General features: G+C 52.5%; 2 protein-coding genes across 2 annotated transcripts; both read left to right on the forward strand.

The window, feature by feature from the left end:
• Window positions 1–1,504: 1,504 nt before the first annotated feature.
• LOC115897547 lies at window positions 1,505–8,246 on the forward strand. Its single transcript, XM_030930800.1, has 3 exons — window positions 1,505–1,742; window positions 2,706–2,807; window positions 7,975–8,246. The coding sequence occupies exons 1-3, from the start codon at window positions 1,505–1,507 to the stop codon at window positions 8,244–8,246; spliced, it is 612 nt and encodes a 203-aa protein (XP_030786660.1).
• Window positions 8,106–22,136, forward strand: MAP1A (microtubule associated protein 1A). Its single transcript, XM_010383805.2, has 6 exons — window positions 8,106–8,201; window positions 11,159–11,241; window positions 11,490–11,630; window positions 11,842–20,023; window positions 20,163–20,383; window positions 20,582–22,136. The coding sequence occupies exons 4-6, from the start codon at window positions 11,992–11,994 to the stop codon at window positions 20,735–20,737; spliced, it is 8,409 nt and encodes a 2,802-aa protein (XP_010382107.1). The 5' UTR covers window positions 8,106–8,201; window positions 11,159–11,241; window positions 11,490–11,630; window positions 11,842–11,991; the 3' UTR covers window positions 20,738–22,136.
• Window positions 22,137–22,534: the final 398 nt, after the last annotated feature.

Consider the following 22,534-nt stretch of genomic DNA (forward strand, 5'->3'; position numbering starts at 1 on the left):
CTGTCACCCAGGCTGGAGTGCAGTGGTGCATCTTGGCTTACTGCAACCTCCGCCTCCGGGGCTCAAGTGATTCTCCTGCCTCAGCCTCCCAAGTAGCTGGGATTACAGGCGTCCAACACCACGCCCAGCTTATTTTTGTATTTTTAATAGAGGCGGGGTTTCCCCATGTTGGCCAGGCTGGTCTTGAACTCCTGACCTCAAGTGAACCGCCCACTTTGGCCTCCCAAAGTGCTGGGATTACAGGCGTGGGCCACTGAGCCCAGCCACTGTGAAGTATTTAACATGCAGACACTGCCCAATCAAAATGTGGCTCACAGGCAGCCTTGCTGAATCTGGTACTGTGCTCCTTTCTTCCCTGTACTATCTCCAAAGCGAAGGCAAACGGGACCAAAAAAAAAAAAAAAAACAAGTGCTGCTGGAGCTCTAGGGTGAAATATAGGCAGTCCCATACATACATGCACAGAATGATTCGGTATCCTGGGTAAAAGGAGACTGGCATGTGGAGGAGGTAGAGGTACACTGAGGAACGGGGGAGGCTAGACTAACAGCACATTTTTACAAAGATGTTCCAGTCAGTCATAAAACAGTGCAAGGCCTCCTCAGTCCTTTCCCAACCTCTCTGGTTTTGATCTTAGAACTGTCAACCTCTTCTTTGGGGCAAACATTGCCCCTTCTGTTTTAAGAACTCCCGGGAGCGGGGAGGGGGGAAGTAATACAACAATCTCCTGAGGGAGACCCGTCTCACTGTCACATCACTTGAAGATGGAAAGGTCTTTCCTAGGTTTTACTCAAATCCCCCTTGCTGCAGTCTGAGCTCATCGCACTCGCGTCCTGCACTCAGCAGAGATGGAGAGTAGCCAGCCAACTGCTATCTTCAGAATAACAACTCACCAGGGACTCAAGGCCGGAAGGTCATTCTGTCCCCTCCAAAACTGCGCAGCCTCCCAGAGCACTCCCAGGGCCTGGGGCAAGGACAGGGAAGCCGAGGATGGAGACCTCGGGCAGGACCCAGGCAGGAAGTGACAAAAAACAGAAACGCCAAACAACGGTAATACAGACACACAGACACAGATGGAGGCAACGATACAAACTCTAAGACAGAGAGGGACAAGATGGCTCCCCTCAGTTCGGGCGAGGCTGCGGAATTGCCAGACAATACTTATCAGGGACACATCTTAACTAGAAGCTTCTTCCGGCGCCGAGGCAACCGCCTCGCCCCTCCAGTGGGTTCCCCAGAGACCCCACCCCCGTTCAAGTCCAAGTGGAAGCTCCTGGGGGTACTGGGGAGGACGTGATGGGAGGGAGGAGGCGGCCACCACCCTCGTGCCTGGCGAGACCGCAGAGCAGGAGCTTCCATCTCCGGCCCTGGCCCGCCCCTGCGGCGCCTGTGCCCCGCCCCCTGACAGGCAGCAGCCAATGAACGGCACCTGCCGCCAGCCTTTAAGAACAGCGCGCACTCTCCCTGCAGCGGACGCTGCCGGCCTAACACTCCGCCGGTGTTTCCATGGAGACCGAGGCCGGGCCTGCGCGGCCTCACGGCGTTGCCATGGAGACGACTCCGGGGCTGGGGCTCCGAAGTCCCGGAGCACTGCTGGCTCAGAACCCCGCGGAGCCGCTGTTCGAGGCCGGAGCCGCGGTGGCGACTGCACGCTGGGACCTGCAGAAGCACTCTTTGCTAATTGTGATCGGCGATATCGGTACAGAGAGTCAGCTGAGGGCCGTGCGGGCCCACCTTGAACAAGGTGAGCCACTGTTCTGGCTGTGCTTCAGGCATCTCCACCCTGTGCTTCTCCGCCTTCTGCATTCAACTCCCAATGCATACGTCTGCTTCTCCATCCCTAGTGTGCACTTCCTAAGATCTGCGCCCTTGTCACCTGCATCTTCCATGCCATGTGTCCGTATGCTCTCGCTCTACTAACATCTCGCTTGCCTATCCTTCCCGCACACTCCGTGGTGTTCCGCACTCTCCCTGAGGCAGCGGAGCTCTGTGCAGCCCCTGGGGCCCCTCTGGTCACACCTTCCTCCGCAGTGTTTTGGACCTGGTGTCCTGAAAGTCCTCACCATCCCCTGGAGAATCCATGTCCCTATCTTGCTGTATCTTCTTTATGGTCCCTGAGCCAGCGCGGGGAGCTTTCTGAACGCCCCGTACAAATCTCAAATCTCTGAATGCCAGCAGCCAACAACGAAGTGACCTTCGTGGCTACCAGCTCCTAAGTCCTCACCTCCCTCCCCAGTGCTGTGCCTGTGCTGTGGTGCAGTGCTGCGGAGCCACCTGCGGGTGGAAGCAAGCTGTGGAGGGCTGGAGACAAGGAAGGGAGCATAGAAGGTGAACCTAGAATCCTACTTAGCTGTAAATGTGGGGAAGGTAGCCCTCAGTATCTGGGAATAGCCCCTTAGGTGTCACTTCCACCACAACTGGGGAACCTTACAAGAAAATTCCTACCTATAAACTCATTAATGACTGAGTTTAGTCTAAACTCTGTCCTTCTCCCTCTGGCTCAAGTAAAGCCTAGAAAAGGTGTAAACTGGGAGAAAGATACCACTACTAGCCACCTTTCTTTGAGACATCACTGAGGCTGATCATGGCAACTGTCCATATACCCTCCCTCTCCTTACCTGTTCTATGAACTTGAAAGTGTTCCTGCAGTCTCACCACCCCACAACCCGCAACCTTATCCAGAACCCTCTTTGTTTTTCTCCCACAGGGATTCTCTCCTGGAACATTGACCTGTCATCCTTTGACTTGAACCAACAATTGAGACTCTTCATTACCCGGCATCTAGCTCACTTCTCCTCAGAGGTCAAAGGTTAGGACTAATGTTTTATTTCAGTCCTTTGGGTAAGAGCTGGTCACAGAAGAGCAGTGGTCCAGTCTCCCTGGGAGACTGCGGGATGTTTGGGTGGAGGAGAAGGGAGAAACTTTATAGAGGAGGAAAGTCATGGAATTCCATAGCTGTCCCCACATAGCAAATATATACTTTGCAGACATGGTTTGATAGTGGAAGGAGCCTGGAGAACATAACTTCTCCCTGAGAAGAGGATTGTTTGTGGATAGCTGTTGACATGCACTAAAGAAACGAGGGATTCCTCTTAGTGATCAATCATCTCTCATGCAAAAATTCACTCTCTTCATTTGTGTTCCCCTTTCTGCATACCCCGGTCTCCCTGCTTCCCTTTACAGACACCCCAGAATCCCCCATTCATCTTCCTAGACCCTTGCTTAGCATTTTTCTTCAGGCTGCACAGGTTTCAGGGTTTCTGGTTCCTGCTTTGGCTTAGCCAACAGATCTCCAGGGCACAACGGAATCCTGGTACTTACACGATGATGGGCACCATCAAATCCAGAGTGGAGGAAGGGGCTCCTGAATTTACTGCTACAAGATCAAGTTGTACTTTGAGATTTGGCCCAAATCAAAGCTCACATAATGCAGTTTCCCATTCTGCTGGGTGGGAAGACTGGGTGGGTTAGAGATTTGAGAAAATAAGATTTTAGGAACTACCATTCCATGACAGATATCTGTGAGGTGACTAAGGAAAGCTCTACATGCTATTATAAAAGAGCTAAGGCCAGGCGCAGTGGCTCACACCTGTAATCCCAATGCTTTGGGAGGCCAAGGTGGGGGGATCACCTGAGGTCGGGAGTTCGAGGCCAGCCTGACCAATGGAGAAACCCCGTCTCTACTAAAAAATACAAAATTAGCTGGGCATGGTGGTACATCCCTGTAATCCCAGCTACTTGGAAGGCTGAGGCAGGAGAATTGCTTGAATCTGGGAGGCGGAGGTTGCAGTGAGCCAAGATCATGCCATTGCACTCCAGCCTGGGCAACAAGAGAAAAACTCCATCTCAGAAAAAAAAAAAAAAAGAGCTAGGTATCTTGTTATGCTATTGGAAAATGTTGACACACCAATCCATGCAGCTTAATGGAATATACAATCCATCCAGGTCAACAGTCACTGCAACTGAATGACTGAATTCATATCTTATACAGATAATTCTCAATTACCCAGTATAGTAATCACCTTTCCTTAATTACCTCTCCTCCTTTTCCACTGCTCCTAACTGCCAAATCTTTGATCATTTCCTGATCACTGATGCTTATAGATGCTGCTAGGAAGTTGGAGAAAATAAGGCTAATATGACTAAAGCTCCATTAGCCTAGGAATATATACAGCAATTTTATATTAATATATGTGAGGCTGACATCTTCCTGATGTGATTGGCTTCCTGTAAAGAAGGCTATTCACTCTTTTGAGAATGCTTCTGTTTAGAATTACTCATGTCATGGCTTCCTCCATTATCGCTGATGATGAAAATCGGCAGTTTTACCACTTAGTACTCCTAGGAGCTTTAGTGCAAGGCCAGATACAGGGATGACAGAGGATGAAATTAATGACTGAACAGAAGTTTGGGGATTATCTGCTGATGTTAATAATTCACACTGAATTCTCTAACCTTGTCCTTTTGGCTACAGAGACTTGAGAGTAAGCTGCTTTCTGGAATAATGTAAGAAATGAAAATAATTTAAACCGAAGTACTTAGCCATTCTTCAGATTAAGATGCAGGGCTACTTGGGAAGACACTTACAGGGAAATACATAGTTATTCTCAGGCACTTCTTAGAAACAAACACTGATGTATAAACACCCACTAGGCCCTTTCCATCAAAGAGTTTGGCTATGGTGTCCTCAAGGGGCTTAGGGCCATGTACTCTAGATCAGAGCTTACTTTGGCATACTGAATATTTTTAGGTTTGGACATTTTTATCATGGTCTGTCTATGTCACAGGAGAATAGTAGAGAATTTCCTGGAAAAACCCATACAGCTCAAGACAGCCACAGCCCCACCCCTGCTGGCTCCTCTTTCAGCTGTCCCCACAAACAACAGTCAGCCCAGAGCAGCTGCAGACACTGCCCCTCCCTTCAGCCTTCTGTTAGTAAGGACGCAAAGGGGACCAGGCAGCTGGGATGAGCTCAAGGGGATATGCTAGTGTGTTATGGCTTGACTACCCCATGGGCTGGGCCACCATTCCTATCACCTATCCTCAAGCCCTGGGCCAAAATGCTGAGAAAGCAGACAAAAATGTACCCTACAGTGACAAGGAGAGTGCAATTATTCCTAGGCACTGCACCCTCCACATTGACATAACCACACACAGAAAAGAAGGGACCCTCTGATAAAGAGTCAGTGGCCCAGCTCCTTCTAGTGGTCAAGTCTGGTAAAAGTTTTCAAAGTGATTTTTGCACCAGGTAGTCTCTCCAGTGGTGACTTTCTAACCCCTACAAAAAATCTGGATCTTCCGAACATTCTAATACAAATTCAGAAACAATTAGGACAGTGGAAAACTGAGTTTCAATAACTCTCTGATTCTTTTACTATTGGATACCTATAGGAAATAGAAGGGGGTTCATAATTCATAACTAATATTCTAAGACTAAAAAACACAGGTCCGGGCATGGTGGCTTATGCCTGTATCCCAGCACTTTGGGAGGCTGAGGCGGGTGGATCACTTGAGGTTAGGAGTTTGAGACCAGCCTGGACAACATGGTGAAATGCTCTTTCTACTAAAAATACAAAAATTAGCGAAGGGTGGTAGCGTATACCTGTAATCCCAGCTACTCAGGGGGCTGAGGCAGGAGAATTGCTTGAACCCAGGAGACAGAAGTTGCAGTGAGCCGAGATCGTGACATTGCACTCCAGCCTGGGCGACGAGCTAGACTCCGTCTCAATAAATAAATAAAAAAAAATACAGGCTGAGGGACCAATCTGGAGGCCTTGGTCTGACTCTCCATTTCCACTGATGGACTTAGGAAGTGATAGCTCTATTACTTCTACCAATACAAAAGTTATCCTGAATTAATACAGCAGCTCATTAACCCCTAGAACAGGGGTCTGCATTGCTCTCTGAAATGGGAAAGCAAGGACATGAATAGTACTTCAAGTCTCATACTGCTGGCATCTTTAGTTCTAGGTTTACCTGGGAGCTAACAATTCTCCAGAGTTGATCTGGTCTGAGATCCTGATTTATGATTTCCTTGATCACCTAGATGACCTCTCAGAAATCTTCCACAAAAGGGAGAAAGACTTCCAGTGGCATTTGTACATTGCAGATTTGGAAGTCTAGGAATGAAGAAGCTTTTTTTTTTTCTTTCATCTTTTATACAATTCAAACCTCACAGCATTATTGGAGGATGGTACTAATATTATACTCATTTCATTGTTTATGAAGCAGGCTCTGAGAGAGGTTAAGTCGCTTGTTTAGCAGCATGATTAGTAAAATGGTGGATCAGGCCTCAAATCCAGGGTTTCGTATCTTAGTTTGTATCTCAGCTCAAGCCTCTCTTTCTTCTTTGGCATCTCACCATTTCATTGCAGCAGAGCCTAGGAATACAGCAGGTGGAGAGTTGGTTGTGGTGGGTAGCTGTTCAGAGGGTGAAGGCTGAAGGAAAACTCCACTGTGAGTTGGCACCATGCCCAGGGTGTGGCCCTTGGGGGTGGCAGCTGAGAATATGGGTGGGCTCTGTATTGGTCTGGGAAATGTTATTTTGTTCGTAAACTAAATGTCTACTCAAGTTTCCCTCCTAACACACTCCAGAAGGCCCTAGAAAGCAGAGAGGAGATAGAAGGCTTGAGGTGGGAGGAAATAAGAACGATGAAGTTGCAGAAGAGGGATATTTCCCTTTTGTGATGCTCGGAACTCAGCCTGTTCCCTGTGTATCTCTGCAGATGGCCGCCCAAATGGGGTTGTTGCCATTGTTGCAGATTTGCATCCCCGGATCTGAGCAAGGATTGCTCCTCTTTTGTCCCCTCAACCCCCAAGAGTACTAGTGACTCAGCTCCTCCTCTCCTGTGGCTGCAATTAAGGGGGATGCTGACAGCACAGACTATTTTGGCTTCTCTGACCTTCAAAAGTAGCTCTTGGCAGCCTGGGGCAAGGGTGAGGCTAGTGTTGGGGTGTGAGTGGGCAGCTGTGATTGTGAGGAAGGCCTTAGGAGCTGGCCAGGACTGGGGAGGGTGGATGGGAAGAGGGCAGGGAAGGACTATGTAAGAGCATGGCATCCTCAGGTTGGAAGGAAGTGCCATCGCTCTCCAGATCCTTCCTTTGAGTCCTAGAGCACTTTACTAAATCTGAGATGGAGGTAGAGACTAAGGGAAACAGGATCAACATTAGAAGGATCAAAATAATATAATACAGAGATGGCAAAGAGACAAGGAGAGAGCAGGAACCCAACTACCCTACAAAATCTTTATAGGGTTTTTTGTTTTTTGTTTTTTTTTAATCTAAAGAGTACTTCCGTTACATTTAATAATTGGCCTACAACCTTGCTTGGGCCGGAGGCCCTGGTCATCTGTTTTGGTGCTTGTTAACTCCTTCACTCTAAGGCAGAAAGCTCCCTGTCCCTTCAGGGACTTGTCTCTTCATACCCAATGACTCAAGAATCCCAAGAATCAGTGGCTGTGTGGTTACTGTGTTATGCTGCATTCCCACAGACCTTCTTGTAGCTCTCAGGGTCCCTGTGCCCCACCCCAGCAGGCTAGGGACCATGTGTCCTCTCCAGAATTTCAAACTACCCTCTAACCCTAAAATAAGACTTATTTCTGCCCTCCTTGGTTTCTGTAGGGCTGAGGTTCAGAAGAAGGCAGCACATCTCCCCATCCCCAACCTTTCTCTTAAGCAGTTCCCCACCCCTACCCCATGCTTTTGGGCCCATAGCCTTTGTCTCCTGCTCCTCCAGGGACTGAAGGTCACTCCCTGGGTCCATCTGAGGAAGAGAGGCAGCAGATGGTTTCTAAGAGAAGGGGGACAGCCCACACAGCTTATGCCTCCTATAGCCTTGCTCTGTGCCCTAGCATGGGGCTTTGGTCTTTTGGCTGATGCTAAAAGAGTATTTCCTAACCAAGCAGGGTTTGGAGAGAAAGGTCCTGTGGGCCATAGGACATTGTAGAGGCTCTTTGAGCTGTTAAACAATCCCTCAGCCCCACAGAGCCAAGCAAAAGCACTAGAGCACAGATGTCGTGAAGGCAAAGAAACAGTTAAGTCTCCAGTGCCTCGTCACCGACCAGCCCCTCTTCCCCGCCCTGGCGCCGCCCTCCTCATCAAGCACCCCCCCACTCCCACCCCAAGTGCTGCAGACTCTTCCCTGAAGCTGCCGGCTGAGGCCGGAGCTGCCGCCTCCATGAGAGGCTTCCTCCTACACCCCAGGGTAAGAACCGAACCAAAGGGCTTGGCATCTGGGGATACACTGTGATAGGGAGGTGGGATGGGGGTCATGGAAAGGGTGCTGGTTGGTACCTAATCTGATGCGTCTCGAACTAGCCCAGTGGCAGAAGGCAGGCTGGAGAAATAGAGAGAGAAGATGAACATTACTGGCTGTGGGCCCAGCCTGGACCCAGAACCAGAGGCCACCAGGGGCTGTGACAGTCCACCTCTCCAGCTGGGCGGGGGTGGGAGACATCAGCCTGGGACAGCAGCAGTGGATGGTGCCACTGGCTCTGCCTGGCAGCCCAGGGTGCTGGAGGAATTTGGGGGCTATGTTTCTGGTCAGAGGCAGAAGAATCTGAGAGAAAGGGGGATGTTATGGGAATGTGCCTAATGGGAGGGCCCCTGGGTGTCAGCTGCTGGATTGCTCAGCTGCTCCTGTGCTGGGGGTGAGCAGGGCAGTGAGTTTTTGCCAAGTAAGGGAAGGTGGGGGACACTACGGAAAAGAAGGGAGGAAAGGGTCACTAAGACCTGGCTTGCGCCTCCGTACAGATCAACTGGTTTGCACTGGGCTCCCCCTACCCTATTCCCGGTGGCTAGCTTTAGACTGAGACTCTAAACCCCCCCTTCCTGGCCCTGCTGAGGCCACTCTGGAGACGGAGAACTCCCTCCCCAGTGGCTGCCTTGCATTTCCCGTCGTGTCAACCTCACAGGTTCCCGGTCTCAGCCCTACCCCCACCCCATCTCTGCTTCTCTTCCCAAGATGGGGGCTCTTGAACAGAGAAGCCAGTTTCTTCTCTCTCTCTGCATCCCCCCATCCCCACCCCCCATGCAGAAGCAGCCAAGAAAATGACTTGTCATGCTGGGGTGGGGGGTGGGGGCGGAGCTGGAGCCAGAGCTCAGCGCGCACACTCACACACTGCGGCAAACTGCAGCTGCCCAAACCGGCCCCCCTCCCCTTCTGCCTCACTGCGGAGACACCTGCCCTCCTGCCTGCTCAGCCTCCGCACCACTGCCCACCCCCCACTCCAGCACTAGCCTAGCACTGTGTGCCCCTGCCTCACAAGATGGTCCTCTCCAAAGAAAAAGGAAAAAACGAGTCAGTTCCCTTCAGTGAGAGAGCCAGGAGAGCAGAAGAAACGGCTGTCTCCCAGGCCTGAAAAACAGAGGCACAGAAAGGATATAAACCATGTAATTTCAAGTCAGAACCACTCCCAGGGATAGGGTGAGGAATAGGACCTTATGTCAGGACAGGAATTGGGATCATAGAAGTCTTGTGGTGATAAATGGGGACCGTGAGGAATGGTTGGGGGTGGGGAGTGGTAGATAGAAAGCAAATCAGTGTGTGCTATAGATATTTGTCTTTCTGACCCTCCTACCTCAAATCTGTGACCTTATTTGTGTGGAGGGAGCTCTTGCCCTTCTAAATCTGAACTAATTAAGGCTGGCAGCTTCCCGAACCTTGATATCCCTCACTTGCCCCAAGCCCTGCCCTTGCCTACATCTGAGGTGGCTCTTGTCCTCTGAATTTATCTCAAATGTTCCCTCAATTCTCAAGTGTATAGAAGGGAACCCTTGAATTCCCCTATGGCCCAACCCACCCTGTATGGGGTTTGGTCTTCCGACACCATCCATCGTTCATTTCCCCCACAGCTGCATCTGCAGCCCTGTGCTGCCAGATCTGCCTGATCCTGGCACCATGGCTCTTCCTCTTAACAAAGGCCCTGGCCCCAGGCTTCTCTTGTCCAAGCCCCAGAAAGAAGAGACAGTTGGGTCACAGAAGAGGGTCTAAGGGACAAATTATGAACCCTCCCCCTAGTATCCCCCAGACAGCCCACTGCCATCTGTTGGATGCTCTGTTAGGTTAATGCCACTATGTACTGCAATTGGACAGGAGGTTGGGAGAGGAAGGGCAGGTGCAGGGGATGGCAGCATTCTTCCTCAGCATCTTCTGTCTGATTTGCCACTTTCTTTCTTTGCTGAATTGCTTGGTGTTTCATGTGAGGCTGGAGAAGGGAAATAGGGGATATGGGGATGCCTTATCTACTCCATGGCCTGGGGAACACCCTGAATCTCTCCTTCCTTATTAATATGTTTCTTGTTCAAGAACCTTTCACTCCCCATGTCCGTGGTAGAGGCCCCTAGGAAAGGGGCAAAGATGAGAGAAGAAACTGTTCACAAGGAATAAGTTGTGGGGTAGTGAATCTGGCCTCTCTGAAACTTGGGACATGAAGATGAGGTAGAAGAGGGTGCTATGAAAACTTTTGAGTGGGAACAATATGATTGTATGCATGTGTATTAGTGCAGGCTTGGCCTCTGAGGAACCAGAGGACAGAACAGGAAGTTATAGTCCTATGTCCATTCTTTGAATAATAAAACCCCAAAAGTTTACATAGCACAGGTTTCTCTGGGTCTTCTGGAACAGAAATTCTGGACTTGGATGGCAAGAAGGGTAGGGAGTCTATAGGTACCACACAGAAGCTCCTATTTCCTTATTTCTAGACACTCTGCTGGCAGGAAACCCCAGGGCAGAGGCAAGCCAGGAAGGAGAAGGGGAAGTGAGGATCATCATCCCAGGGGCCCTCTTCTCCAGCTGAGCCCCCCATCCCCAGGCAGCACCAGGAGCTTAGTGCTCCAGAAGGACAAAAGCTTCTTGTCAACAGGGCAGTCTGAGACCATAGTTCCAGGCAGAGGGGTGGGGGCACAGGCAGCAGAGGGTGTGGTAGATGAAGGGAAGGAGAGGACAGCCAGTGTGGGAGAGGGGAGGTGGAAGCCCTCTAAGGGAAGGGCTGGAGGAGCCAGTTCCTAGACCTTACTCAGCAGTATCCAAGGTGACAGAGCCTAAGGATACCCAAGTTTCTCTTTCCTCTAAGCCCCATTTCCTGATAGCACATTCTTTCCTCTCCTGCACCACAATTTCTATACCTATTCTCAATATAAATTCCTACATCTCTCCCTCAGGCCAGAGGACCCTTTGCCACCAGAGTGAGATCCTAGAGACCATCATCCTGGTAAATCCCAGTGCAGACAGCATCAGCTCTGAGGTAAGGCCAGGGCCTGTGCCTTGCCAAGCAGGCTTCATGCAAGTGCTATACCCACCCTCGCCAGTGCTACCACTATTAGGCCAAGAATTCCTCTCTCTGCCATCTACGCTGACTTATTGTCCCCAGCCCACTCTGGAGGTGTTGTGAGGGACACCAGTTGGGAGCATGTTCTTGAGGTACTGAGGAGCCATTCATTGCCTTCCCCTGGATTTCCTAGATCTGTGACCACTCCCCTTCTTCCATTCCAGGTTCACCATCTTCTTAGCAGCTCATCAGCTCATAAACTACTAATCTTGAGTGGGCAAAGTGTAGAGCCCGGGGGAGACCTCGTCCTACAGAGTGGCACCTACTCCTATGAAAACTTTGCCCAGGTCCTTCACAACCCCGAGGTAAGTTCCATGCCAGAGTATCCAGGAGAAAGGGCAGCACTAGAGCTGTGGGAGGGATCTAAGGGAAAGTCTCATGTTGCTTGACCATGGGGGTTCCTGGCAGAAAGGTAAGAGTTCACCTTGGAGAGAGGTGAAGATTAGGGTACTGAATCTGAGTCAGACCAAAACAACTCTAGTGACCTGATCAGGTTTCTATCTCCTATTCTTCTAGATCTCCCAATTGCTCAGCAATAGAGACCCTGGGATCCAGGCCTTCCTCACCGTGTCGTGCTTAGGGGAAGGTGATTGGAGCCACCTGGGATTATCCAGTTCCCAAGAGACCCTGCACCTCCGGCTAAACCCTGAGCCCACGCTGCCCACCATGGATGGCGTGGCTGAATTCTCCGAGTATGTCTCTGAGACTGTGGACGTGCCATCCCCATTTGACCTGCTAGAGCCCCCGACATCAGGGGGCTTTCTCAAGCTCTCCAAGCCTTGTTGCTACATCTTCCCAGGTGGTCGTGGGGACTCTGCCCTCTTTGCTGTCAATGGTTTCAACATCCTGGTGGATGGTGGCTCTGATCGCAAGTCCTGCTTTTGGAAGCTGGTGCGGCACCTGGACCGCATTGACTCGGTGCTACTCACACACATTGGGGCAGACAATCTGCCAGGCATCAATGGACTACTGCAGCGCAAAGTGGCAGAGCTAGAGGAGGAGCAGTCCCAGGGCTCTAGCAGTTACAGCGACTGGGTGAAGAACCTTATCTCCCCTGAGCTTGGAGTTGTCTTTTTCAACGTGCCTGAAAAGCTGCGGCTTCCTGATGCCTCCCGGAAAGCCAAGCGCAGCATTGAGGAGGCCTGCCTCACTCTGCAGCACTTAAACCGCCTGGGCATCCAGGCTGAGCCTCTGTATCGTGTGGTCAGCAACACCATTGAGCCACTGACCCTCTTCCACAAAATGGGTGTGGGCCGACTGGACATGTATGTCCTCAACCCTGTCAAGGACAGCAAGGAGATGCAGTTCCTCATGCAAAAGTGGGCAGGCAATAGTAAAGCCAAGACAGGCATCGTGCTGGCCAATGGAAAGGAGGCTGAGATCTCCGTGCCCTACCTTACCTCTATCACTGCTCTGGTGGTCTGGCTACCAGCCAACCCCACTGAGAAGATTGTGCGTGTGCTTTTTCCAGGAAATGCTCCCCAAAACAAGATCTTGGAGGGCCTGGAAAAGCTTCGGCATCTGGACTTCCTGCGTTACCCTGTGGCCACGCAGAAGGACCTGGCTTCTGGGGCTGTGCCTACCAACCTCAAGCCCAGCAAAATCAAACAGCGGGCTGATAGCAAGGAGAGCCTCAAAGCCACTACCAAGACAGCCGTGAGCAAGTTGGCCAAACGGGAGGAGGTGGTGGAAGAGGGAGCCAAGGAGGCCCGCTCAGAGCTGGCCAAGGAGTTAGCCAAAACAGAGAAGAAGGCAAAAGAGTCATCTGAGAAGCCCCCAGAGAAGTCTACCAAGCCTGAGAGGGTGAGGACAGAGTCAAGTGAGGCACTGAAGGCAGAGAAGCGAAAGCTGATCAAAGACAAGGTAGGGAAAAAACACCTTAAAGAAAAGATATCAAAGCTGGAAGAAAAAAAAGATAAAGAGAAAAAAGAGATCAAAAAGGAGAGGAAAGAGCTCAAGAAGGATGAAGGAAGGAAGGAGGAGAAGAAGGATGCCAAGAAGGAGGAGAAGAGGAAAGATACCAAACCTGAGGTCAAGAAGATTTCCAAGCCAGACCTAAAGCCCTTTACTCCTGAGGTACGTAAGACCCTCTACAAAGCCAAGGCCCCTGGAAGAGTCAAAGTAGACAGGAGCCGTGCTATCCGTGGGGAGAAGGAGCTGTCTTCCGAGCCCCGGACACCCCCAGCCCAGAAGGGGGCTGTACCACTCCCAACCATCAGTGGGCACAGGGAGCTGGTCCTGTCCTCACCAGAGGACCTCACACAGGACTTTGAGGAGATGAAGCGTGAGGAGAGGGCTTTACTGGCTGAACAAAGGGACATAGGACTAGGAGATAAGCCATTCCCTCTAGACACTGCAGAGGAGGGACCCCCAAGTACAGCTATCCAGGCAACACCACCCTCTGTTCCAGGGCTGGGACAAGAAGAACATGTGATGAAGGAGAAAGAGGTTGTCCCAGAGGTCCCTGAGGAACAAGGCAGCAAGGACAGAGGCCTAGACTCTGGGGCTGAAACAGAGGAAGAGAAAGATACCTGGGAGGAAAAGAAACAGAGGGAAGCAGAGAGGCTCCCAGACAGAACAGAAGCCAGAGAGGAAAGTGAACCTGAAGTAAAGGAGGATGTGATAGAAAAGGCTGAGTTAGAAGAAATGGAGGAGGTACACCCTTCAGATGAGGAGGAAGAGGACGCGACAAAAGCTGAGGGTTTTTACCAAAAACATATGCAGGAAGCCTTGAAGGTAACTCCAAGGAGCAGGGAGGCTTTTGGGGTTCGGGAATTGGGACTCCAGGGCAAGGCCCCTGAGAAGGAGACCTCGTCATTCCTAAGCAGCCTGACCACACCTGCAGGAGCCACTGAGCATGTCTCTTACATCCAGGATGAGACAATCCCTGGCTACTCAGAGACTGAGCAGACCATCTCAGATGAGGAGATCCATGATGAGCCGGAGGAGCGCCCAGCTCCACCCAGATTTCATACAAGTACATATGACCTCCCCGGGCCTGAAGGTGCTGGCCCATTCGAAGCCAGCCAACCTGCCGATAGTGCTGTTCCTGCTACCTCTGGCAAAGTCTATGGAGCGCCAGAGACTGAACTCACCTACCCCACTAACATAGTGGCTGCCCCTTTGGCTGAAGAGGAACATGTGTCCTCAGCCACTTCAATCACTGAGTGTGACAAACTTTCTTCCTTTGCCACATCAGTGGCTGAGGACCAATCTGTGGCCTCACTTACAGCTCCCCAGACAGAGGAGACAGGCAAGAGCTCCCTGCTGCTTGACACAGTCACAAGCATCCCTTCCTCCCGTACTGAAGCTACGCAGGGCTTGGACTATGTGCCATCGGCTGGTACCATCTCACCCACCTCCTCACTGGAAGAAGACAAGGGCTTCAAATCACCACCCTGTGAGGACTTCTCTGTGACTGGGGAGTCAGAGAAGAGAGGAGAGATCATAGGGAAAGGCTTGTCTGGAGAGAGAGCTGTGGAAGAGGAAGAGGAGACAGCAAATGTAGAGATGTCTGAGAAACTTTGCAGTCAATATGGAACTCCAGTGTTTAGTGCCCCTGGGCATGCCCTACATCCAGGGGAACCAGCCCTTGGAGAAGCGGAGGAGCGGTGCCTTAGCCCAGATGACAGCACAGTGAAGATGGCTTCTCCTCCACCATCTGGCCCACCCAGTGCCACCCACACACCCTTTCATCAGTCCCCAGTGGAAGAAAAGTCTGAGCCCCAAGACTTTCAGGAAGCAGACTCCTGGGGAGACACTAAACGCACACCAGGTGTGGGCAAGGAAGATGCTGCAGAGGAGACAGTCAAGCCAGGGCCTGAAGAGGGCACACTAGAGAAGGAAGAGAAGCTTTCTCCTCCCAGGAGCCCCCAGGCCCAGGAAGCACCTGTCAGCACTGATGAGAGACTTACAGGCTGTACCATTCAACTGTTGCCAGAGCAGGATAAAGCAATAGTCTTTGAGACTATGGAGGCAGGAGAGCCCACAGGCCCAATTCTGGGAGCAGAAGCCCTTCCCAGAGGTTTGAGGACATTACCCCAAGAACCTATCAAACCTCAGAAAGATGAGGTGCTCAGATATCCTGACAGAAGCCTCTCTCCTGACGATGCAGAATCCCTTTCTGTCCTCAGCGTGGCCTCCCCAGACACTGCCAACCAAGAGCCCACCCCCAAGTCTCCCTATGGCCTAACAGAGCAGTACCTACACACAGACCGTTGGCCAGAGGTATCTCCAGAAGACACCCAGTCACTTTCTCTGTCAGAAGAGAGTCCCAGCAAGGAGACCTCCCTGGATGTCTCTTCTAAGCAACTCTCTCCAGAAAGCCTTGGCACCCTCCAGTTTGGGGAACTAAACCTTGGGAAGGAAGAAACGGGGCATCTGATGCAGGCCGAGGATACCTCTCACCATGCAGCTCCCATGTCTGTTCCAGAGCCCCATGCAGCCACCGTGTCACCTCCCACAGATGGGATGACTCGATACTCTGCACAGACAAACATCACAGATGAGAGCCTTGACAGGAAATCACCTGCCAGCTCATTCTCTCACTCTACACCTTCGGGAAATGGGAAGTACTTACCTGGGGCGATCACAAGCCCTGGCGAACACATTCTGACACCTGAGAGCTCCTTCTCCAAGAGTCCTGAGTCTTTGCCAAGCCCTGCCTTGGAGGACATTGCCATCAAGTGGGAAGATAAAGTTCCAGGGTTGAAAGACAGAACCTCAGAACAGAAGAAGGAACCTGAGCCAAAGGATGAAGTTTTACAGCAGAAAGACAAAACTCTGGAGTACAAGGAGGTGGTAGAGCCGAAGGATACAGCCATCTATCAGAAAGATGAGGCTCTGGATATAAAGAACGAGGCTGTGAAACAGCAGGATAAGGCTTTAGAACAAAAAGGCAGAGACTTAGAACAAAAGGACATAGCCCTGGAACAGAAGGACAAGGCCCTGGAACCAAAAGACAAAGACTTAGAAGAAAAAGATAAGGCCCTGGAACAGAAGGATAAGATCCCAGAAGAGAAAGACAAAGCCTTAGAACAAAAGGACACAGCCCTGGAACAGAAGGACAAGGCTCTGGAACCAAAAGATAAAGACTTAGAACAAAAGGACCGGGTCCTGGAAAAGAAGGATAAGATCCCAGAAGAGAAAGACAAAACCTTAGATCAAAAAGTCAGAAGTGTTGAACATAAGTCTCCAGAGGACACGGTCACTGAAATGAAGGGCAGAGAGCTAGAACAGACAGACAAAGCCCCTGAACAGAAACACCAGGCCCAGGAACAAAAGGATAAAATCTCAGAAAAGAAGGATCAGGCCTTAGAACAAAAATACTGGGCTTTGGGACAGAAGGATGAAGCCCTGGAACAAAACATTAAGGCTCTGGAAGAGAAGGACCAAACTCAGGAGGAGGAGAGCCTACTGCAGGAGGATAAAACCAGGAAACCAAAGATGCTAGAGGAAAAATCCCCAGAAAAGGTCAAGGCCATGGAAGAGAAGTTAGAAGCTCTTCTGGAGAAGACCAAAGCTCTGGGCCTGGAAGAGAGCCTAGTGCAGGAGGGCAAGGCCAGAAAGCAGGAAGAGAAGTACTGGAGGGGGCAGGATGTGGTCCAGGAGTGGCGAGAAACATCTCCTACCAGAGAAGAGCCGGTTGGAGAACAGAAAGAGCTTGCCCCGGCATGGAAGGACACATCTCCTGAGCAGGACAATAGGTATTGGAGAGGCAGAGAGGATGTGGCCTTGGAACAGGACACATACTGGAGGGAGCTAAGCTGTGAGCGGAAAGTCTGGTTCCCTCACGAGCTGGATGGCCAGGGGGCCCGCCTACGCTACACTGAGGAACGGGAAAGCACTTTCCTAGACGAGGGCCCAGACGATGAGCAAGAAGTGCCCCCGCGGGAACACACAACCCGGAGCCCCTGGGCCTCAGACTTCAAGGATTTCCAGGAATCCTCCCCACAGAAGGGGCTGGAGGTGGAGCGCTGGCTTGCTGAATCACCAGTTGGGTTGCCACCAGAGGAAGAGGACAAACTGACCCGCTCTCCCTTTGAGATCATCTCCCCTCCGGCTTCCCCACCTGAGATGATTGGACAAAGGGTTCCTTCAGCCCCAGGACAAGAGAGTCCTATCCCAGACCCTAAGCTCACGCCATCCATGAAAAATGAACCCACTACCCCCTCATGGCTGGCTGACATCCCACCCTGGGTGCCCAAGGACAGACCCCTCCCTCCTCCACCCCTTTCCCCAGCTCCAGGTCCCCCCATCCCTGCCCCAGAGCCCCACACTCCTGCACCCTTCTCTTGGGGCACAGCTGAGTATGACAGTGTGGTGGCTGCAGTGCAGGAGGGGGCAGCTGAGTTGGAAGGTGGGCCATACTCCCCGCTGGGGAAGGACTACCGCAAGGCAGAAGGGGAAAGGGAAAAAGAAGGTAGGGCTGAGGCTCCTGACAAAAGCTCACACAGCTCAAAGGTACCAGAGGCCAGCAAAAGCCATGCCACCACGGAGCCTGAGCAGACTGAGCCAGAGCAGAGAGAGCCCACACCCTATCCTGATGAGAGAAGCTTTCAGTATGCAGACATCTATGAGCAGATGATGCTTACTGGGCTTGGCCCTGCATGCCCCACTAGAGAGCCTCCACTTGGAGCAGCTGGGGATTGGCCCCCACGCCTCTCAACCAAGGAGGAGGCTGCCGGCCGAAACACATCTGCAGAGAAGGAGCTTTCATCTCCTGTCTCACCCAAGAGCCTCCAATCTGACACTCCAACCTTCAGCTATGCAGCCCTGGCAGGACCCACTGTACCCCCAAGGCCAGAGCCAGCGCCAAGTGTGGAGCCCAGCCTCACGCCACCTGCAGTTCCCCCCCGTGCTCCTATCCTGAGCAAAGGCCCAAGCCCCCCTCTTAATGGTAACATCCTGAGTTGCAGCCCAGATAGGAGGTCCCCATCCCCCAAGGAATCAGGCCGGAGTCATTGGGATGACAGCACTAGTGACTCAGAACTGGAGAAGGGGGCTCGGGAACAGCCAGAAAAAGGGGCCCAATCCCCAAGTCCTCCTCACCCCATTCCTATGGGGCCCCCCACATTATGGCCAGAAACTGAGGCACATATTAGCCCTCCCCTGGACTCACACCTGGGGCCTGCCCGACCCAGTCTGGACTTCCCTGCTTCAGCCTTTGGCTTCTCCTCATTGCAGCCAGCTCCCCAACAGCTACCCTCTCCAGCTGAACCCCGCTCAGCACCCTGTGGCTCCCTTGCCTTCTCTGGGGACCGAGCTCTGGCTCTGGCTCCAGGACCCCCCACCAGAACCCGGCATGATGAATACCTGGAAGTGACCAAGGCCCCCAGCCTGGATTCCTCGCTGCCCCAGCTCCCATCACCCAGCTCTCCTGGGGCCCCTCTCCTCTCCAATCTGCCACGACCTGCCTCACCAGCCCTGTCTGATGGCTCCTCCTCTGAAGCTACCACACCTGTGATTTCAAGTGTGGCTGAGCGCTTCTCTCCAGGCCTTGAGGCTGCAGAACAGGAGTCTGGAGAGCTGGACCCAGGAACGGAACCAGCTGCCCACAGCCTCTGGGACCTCACTCCTCTGAGCCCAGCACCCCCAGCTTCACTGGACTTGGCCCTAGCTCCGGCTCCAAGCCTGCCTGGAGACATGGGTGATGGCACCCTGCCGTGCCACCTGGAGTGCTCAGGGGCAGCCATGGAGAAGCCAAGCCCCTTCCAGGGTCCCTCTGATGACTGTGCAGCCAATGGCCCAACTGAAACCAGCCCTAACCCCCCAGGCCCTGCCCCAGCCAAGGCTGAAAACGAAGAGGCTGCGGCTTGTCCTGCCTGGGAACGTGGGGCCTGGCCTGAAGGAGCTGAGAGGAGCTCCCGGCCTGACACATTGCTCTCCCCTGAGCAGCCACTGTGTCCTGCAGGGGGCTCCGGGGGCCCACCCAGCAGTGCCTCTCCTGAGGTCGAAGCTGGGCCCCAGGGATGTGACACTGAGCCCCGGCCCCATCGTGGGGAGCTCTCCCCATCCTTCCTGAACCCACCTCTGCCCCCATCCACAGATGATAGCGACCTCTCAACTGAGGAAGCTCGACTAGTAGGAAGAGGGGGGCGCCGTCGGGCAGGAGGGCCAGGGACCACTGGGGGCCCATGCCCTGTGACTGATGAGACACCCCCCACATCAGCCAGTGACTCAGGCTCCTCACAGTCAGATTCTGATGTCCCGCCAGAAACTGAGGAGTGCCCATCCATCACAGCCGAGGCAGCTCTCGACTCAGATGAAGACGGGGACTTCCTGCCTGTGGACAAAGCTGGGGGTGTCAGTGGTACTCACCACCCCAGGCCTGGCCATGACCCACCCCCTCTCCCACAGCCAGACCCCCGCCCATCCCCTCCCCGCCCTGACGTGTGCATGGCTGACCCCGAGGGGCTCAGCTCAGAGTCTGGGAGAGTAGAGAGGCTACGGGAGAAGGAGAAGGTTCAGGGGCGAGTAGGGCGCAGGGCCCCAGGCAAGGCCAAGCCAGCGTCCCCTGCACGGCGTCTGGATCTTCGGGGAAAACGCTCACCCACCCCTGGTAAAGGGCCTGCAGATCGAGCATCCCGGGCCCCACCCCGACCACGCAGCACTACAAGCCAGGTCACCCCAGCAGAGGAAAAGGATGGACACAGCCCCACGTCCAAAGGCCTAGTCAATGGACTCAAGGCAGGACCGAGTACGTATATCATGAAACGTGGCAGAGAGTGGGTTAGGGCTGGGTGTGGGCTGGTCAGACTCCAGGAATGGGAAAGAGGGGAAGGTTGCCAAAAGGGTTCCACTTTTCCTCTACAATGAATCCTGGCTTGTCTCTACAGTGGCCTTGAGTTCCAAGGGCGGCTCTGGTGCCCCTGTATATGTGGATCTCGCCTACATCCCGAATCATTGCAGTGGCAAGACTGCGGACCTTGACTTCTTCCGTCGAGTACGTGCATCCTACTATGTGGTCAGTGGGAATGACCCTGCCAATGGAGAGCCAAGCCGGGCTGTGCTGGATGCCCTGCTGGAGGGCAAGGCCCAGTGGGGGGAGAATCTTCAGGTGAGTAGCAAAGGACACCAAGGAAGTAGTCTGGTCAAAGCTCACTCAGAGGCAATAGTGGAACACAGTCCCTATTTATTAAAGGATAGGCCTTTTCTAAGGGCAGCAGGGCTGCTTCTGAGACCATCAGGTGCCCCTTCCCCCTCACCTACCTTCCCTTCATGTTCTCACATCAGGCATGTCTTATCTCCCTCCTAGGTGACTCTGATCCCTACTCATGACACGGAGGTGACTCGTGAGTGGTACCAACAAACTCATGAGCAGCAGCAGCAACTGAATGTCCTGGTCCTGGCTAGCAGCAGCACCGTGGTCATGCAGGATGAGTCCTTCCCTGCCTGCAAGATTGAGTTCTGAAAGAGCCGCCCTCCCTTCCCCAAGGATCCACTCCCCCAGCTCCTTTAGAGAATGGCTACTGCTGAGTCCTTTGGGGTTGAGGGAGATGGGAGCTAGGGGGAGGGGAGGGAGATATCTTGTTGTGGGGACTTGGGCTGGGCTAAGTGGGAGGGGTTGTCCCCCCCCCCCGTCATCCATTCCTGAGAGGGGTCTCAAACCAAAGTTAACAGGGGGAGGATGGGGAGGGGAAAAATTAGAATAAGATAGCATCTGATGCCTGAGAACCCTCTCCTAGCACTGTCAAATGCTGGGATTGAATGGGGACTGAGGATGGGTCTCAGAGAGCAACCTCCTCCCTCGTAGAGGGAGATTATATCCCCAAATCCAGGGACCTCTTTATCTCAATCTATTTATTTGGCATCCCGGGAAGGATTTCCAATAGTAATTTATGTGACCTGGGGGCAGGATACTGTCAGTGAGGTGCCCAGAGCTGCATCCTTTTCTCCATTTCCCATCCCCCATCTCCTCACCCACCAGTGTCTGAATTCTAGCAGGGGCCTGGGGGTATCCCACTGCTACACTGTTCTACTGCTTCCCTCAGTATCTGAATGTCTCAATTTAAAACTTGAAGCTCTTTAGACCAACAAACTGGTGAAAGGAGAAAGGAGCTTATCCCCCAGCCCCTGCTTTATACCATTCACATCCCAGGGCTGTGTCCGGACAGCACAAAAGGGCAAGGAGAGCCCAAGCCCCAATGCCAGAATTCTTCCAAACTCCCTGACTCTTTGAAGTTTTTACTCACCCCATTTCAATTATCCTGATCCCTTCTCATCCCCTGCTTGGCTTCTGTGCATGTGGTCATCTGCTGTGGCCTGGTGTGTAATGGGTTAAAAATAAGCCACTGCCTGACATCCCAACATTTGACACCCCAGCAATGTGTGACTCCCCCAACATTCCACTATGCCATCCTGCAGCTGAAATGGGAACACTGGCTGCCTCTCCAAACCTGCTCTTGGACAGAGGATCTGAGAGGTGGAGGCCAGGCCAGAGGACTTAGGGAAAATGAGAGGGAGGAAGGAAAAAGGGAGAAGCTGAGCCATAGCTTAACTCCTACAGAGTGAAATGAAAACGGGCTGAAAATACCACCCCAGGAGAGGACCTCACCCCAAGCAAGCCAGTGAGCAGCCCTGCCAGACTACTGCCAGACTGAGAAACCCAGAAGCTGGTAGTCATGTGGGCTTACCTTCTCTGGCAAACGACTGGGAAACCAAAATGAGCCCACCTTGTGTTCTTCCTAGCTCCACCCTCCCCGTGCTGCTGTGCTCTGCTCCTCCCCACACTTCCCTGCTATAGTTCCCAGCTGCTGTAACGGAGCCACCTCCAACTCTAACAATAAACCCAGTTCATTGCAGATGATGTAGTGCCGCTTAGGCTTTTTCTGACTCCATACATGCTTAGTTACTGGGCCCCGGTTTCCACCTCTCTGCTTCAACCAGTCTTGAATTTATCTTGAAAGACTCCAATGCTTTTGATTACTGGAAACACTTGTGCCTGAGTATGGAGAATAGGAGCCTAGGGTGGGTACATACGTCTGGTTTGGGGGAAGGGAAGAGGGGCAGGGGGCCTCCTGGGGAGGGGATATGCATTCCACGGGGTCAAGAGTTAAGGACTAAATAACCTGGACAGCCTCTTGGGCTAAAGAGGTAAGAAGCTGAAGGATCCTAAGAGATCCAGAGCCTAATGAGGTTGGAAACGACTCTCCTTGTGCAGTCAGGATTTCCGTGGAGTAAAATGGTCGACTTTTCTCCTCCATGGAAA

This window comes from Rhinopithecus roxellana, chromosome 5, assembly GCF_007565055.1.
Source record: "Rhinopithecus roxellana isolate Shanxi Qingling chromosome 5, ASM756505v1, whole genome shotgun sequence".
In the NCBI taxonomy this organism is placed as follows: Eukaryota; Metazoa; Chordata; class Mammalia; order Primates; family Cercopithecidae; genus Rhinopithecus; species Rhinopithecus roxellana.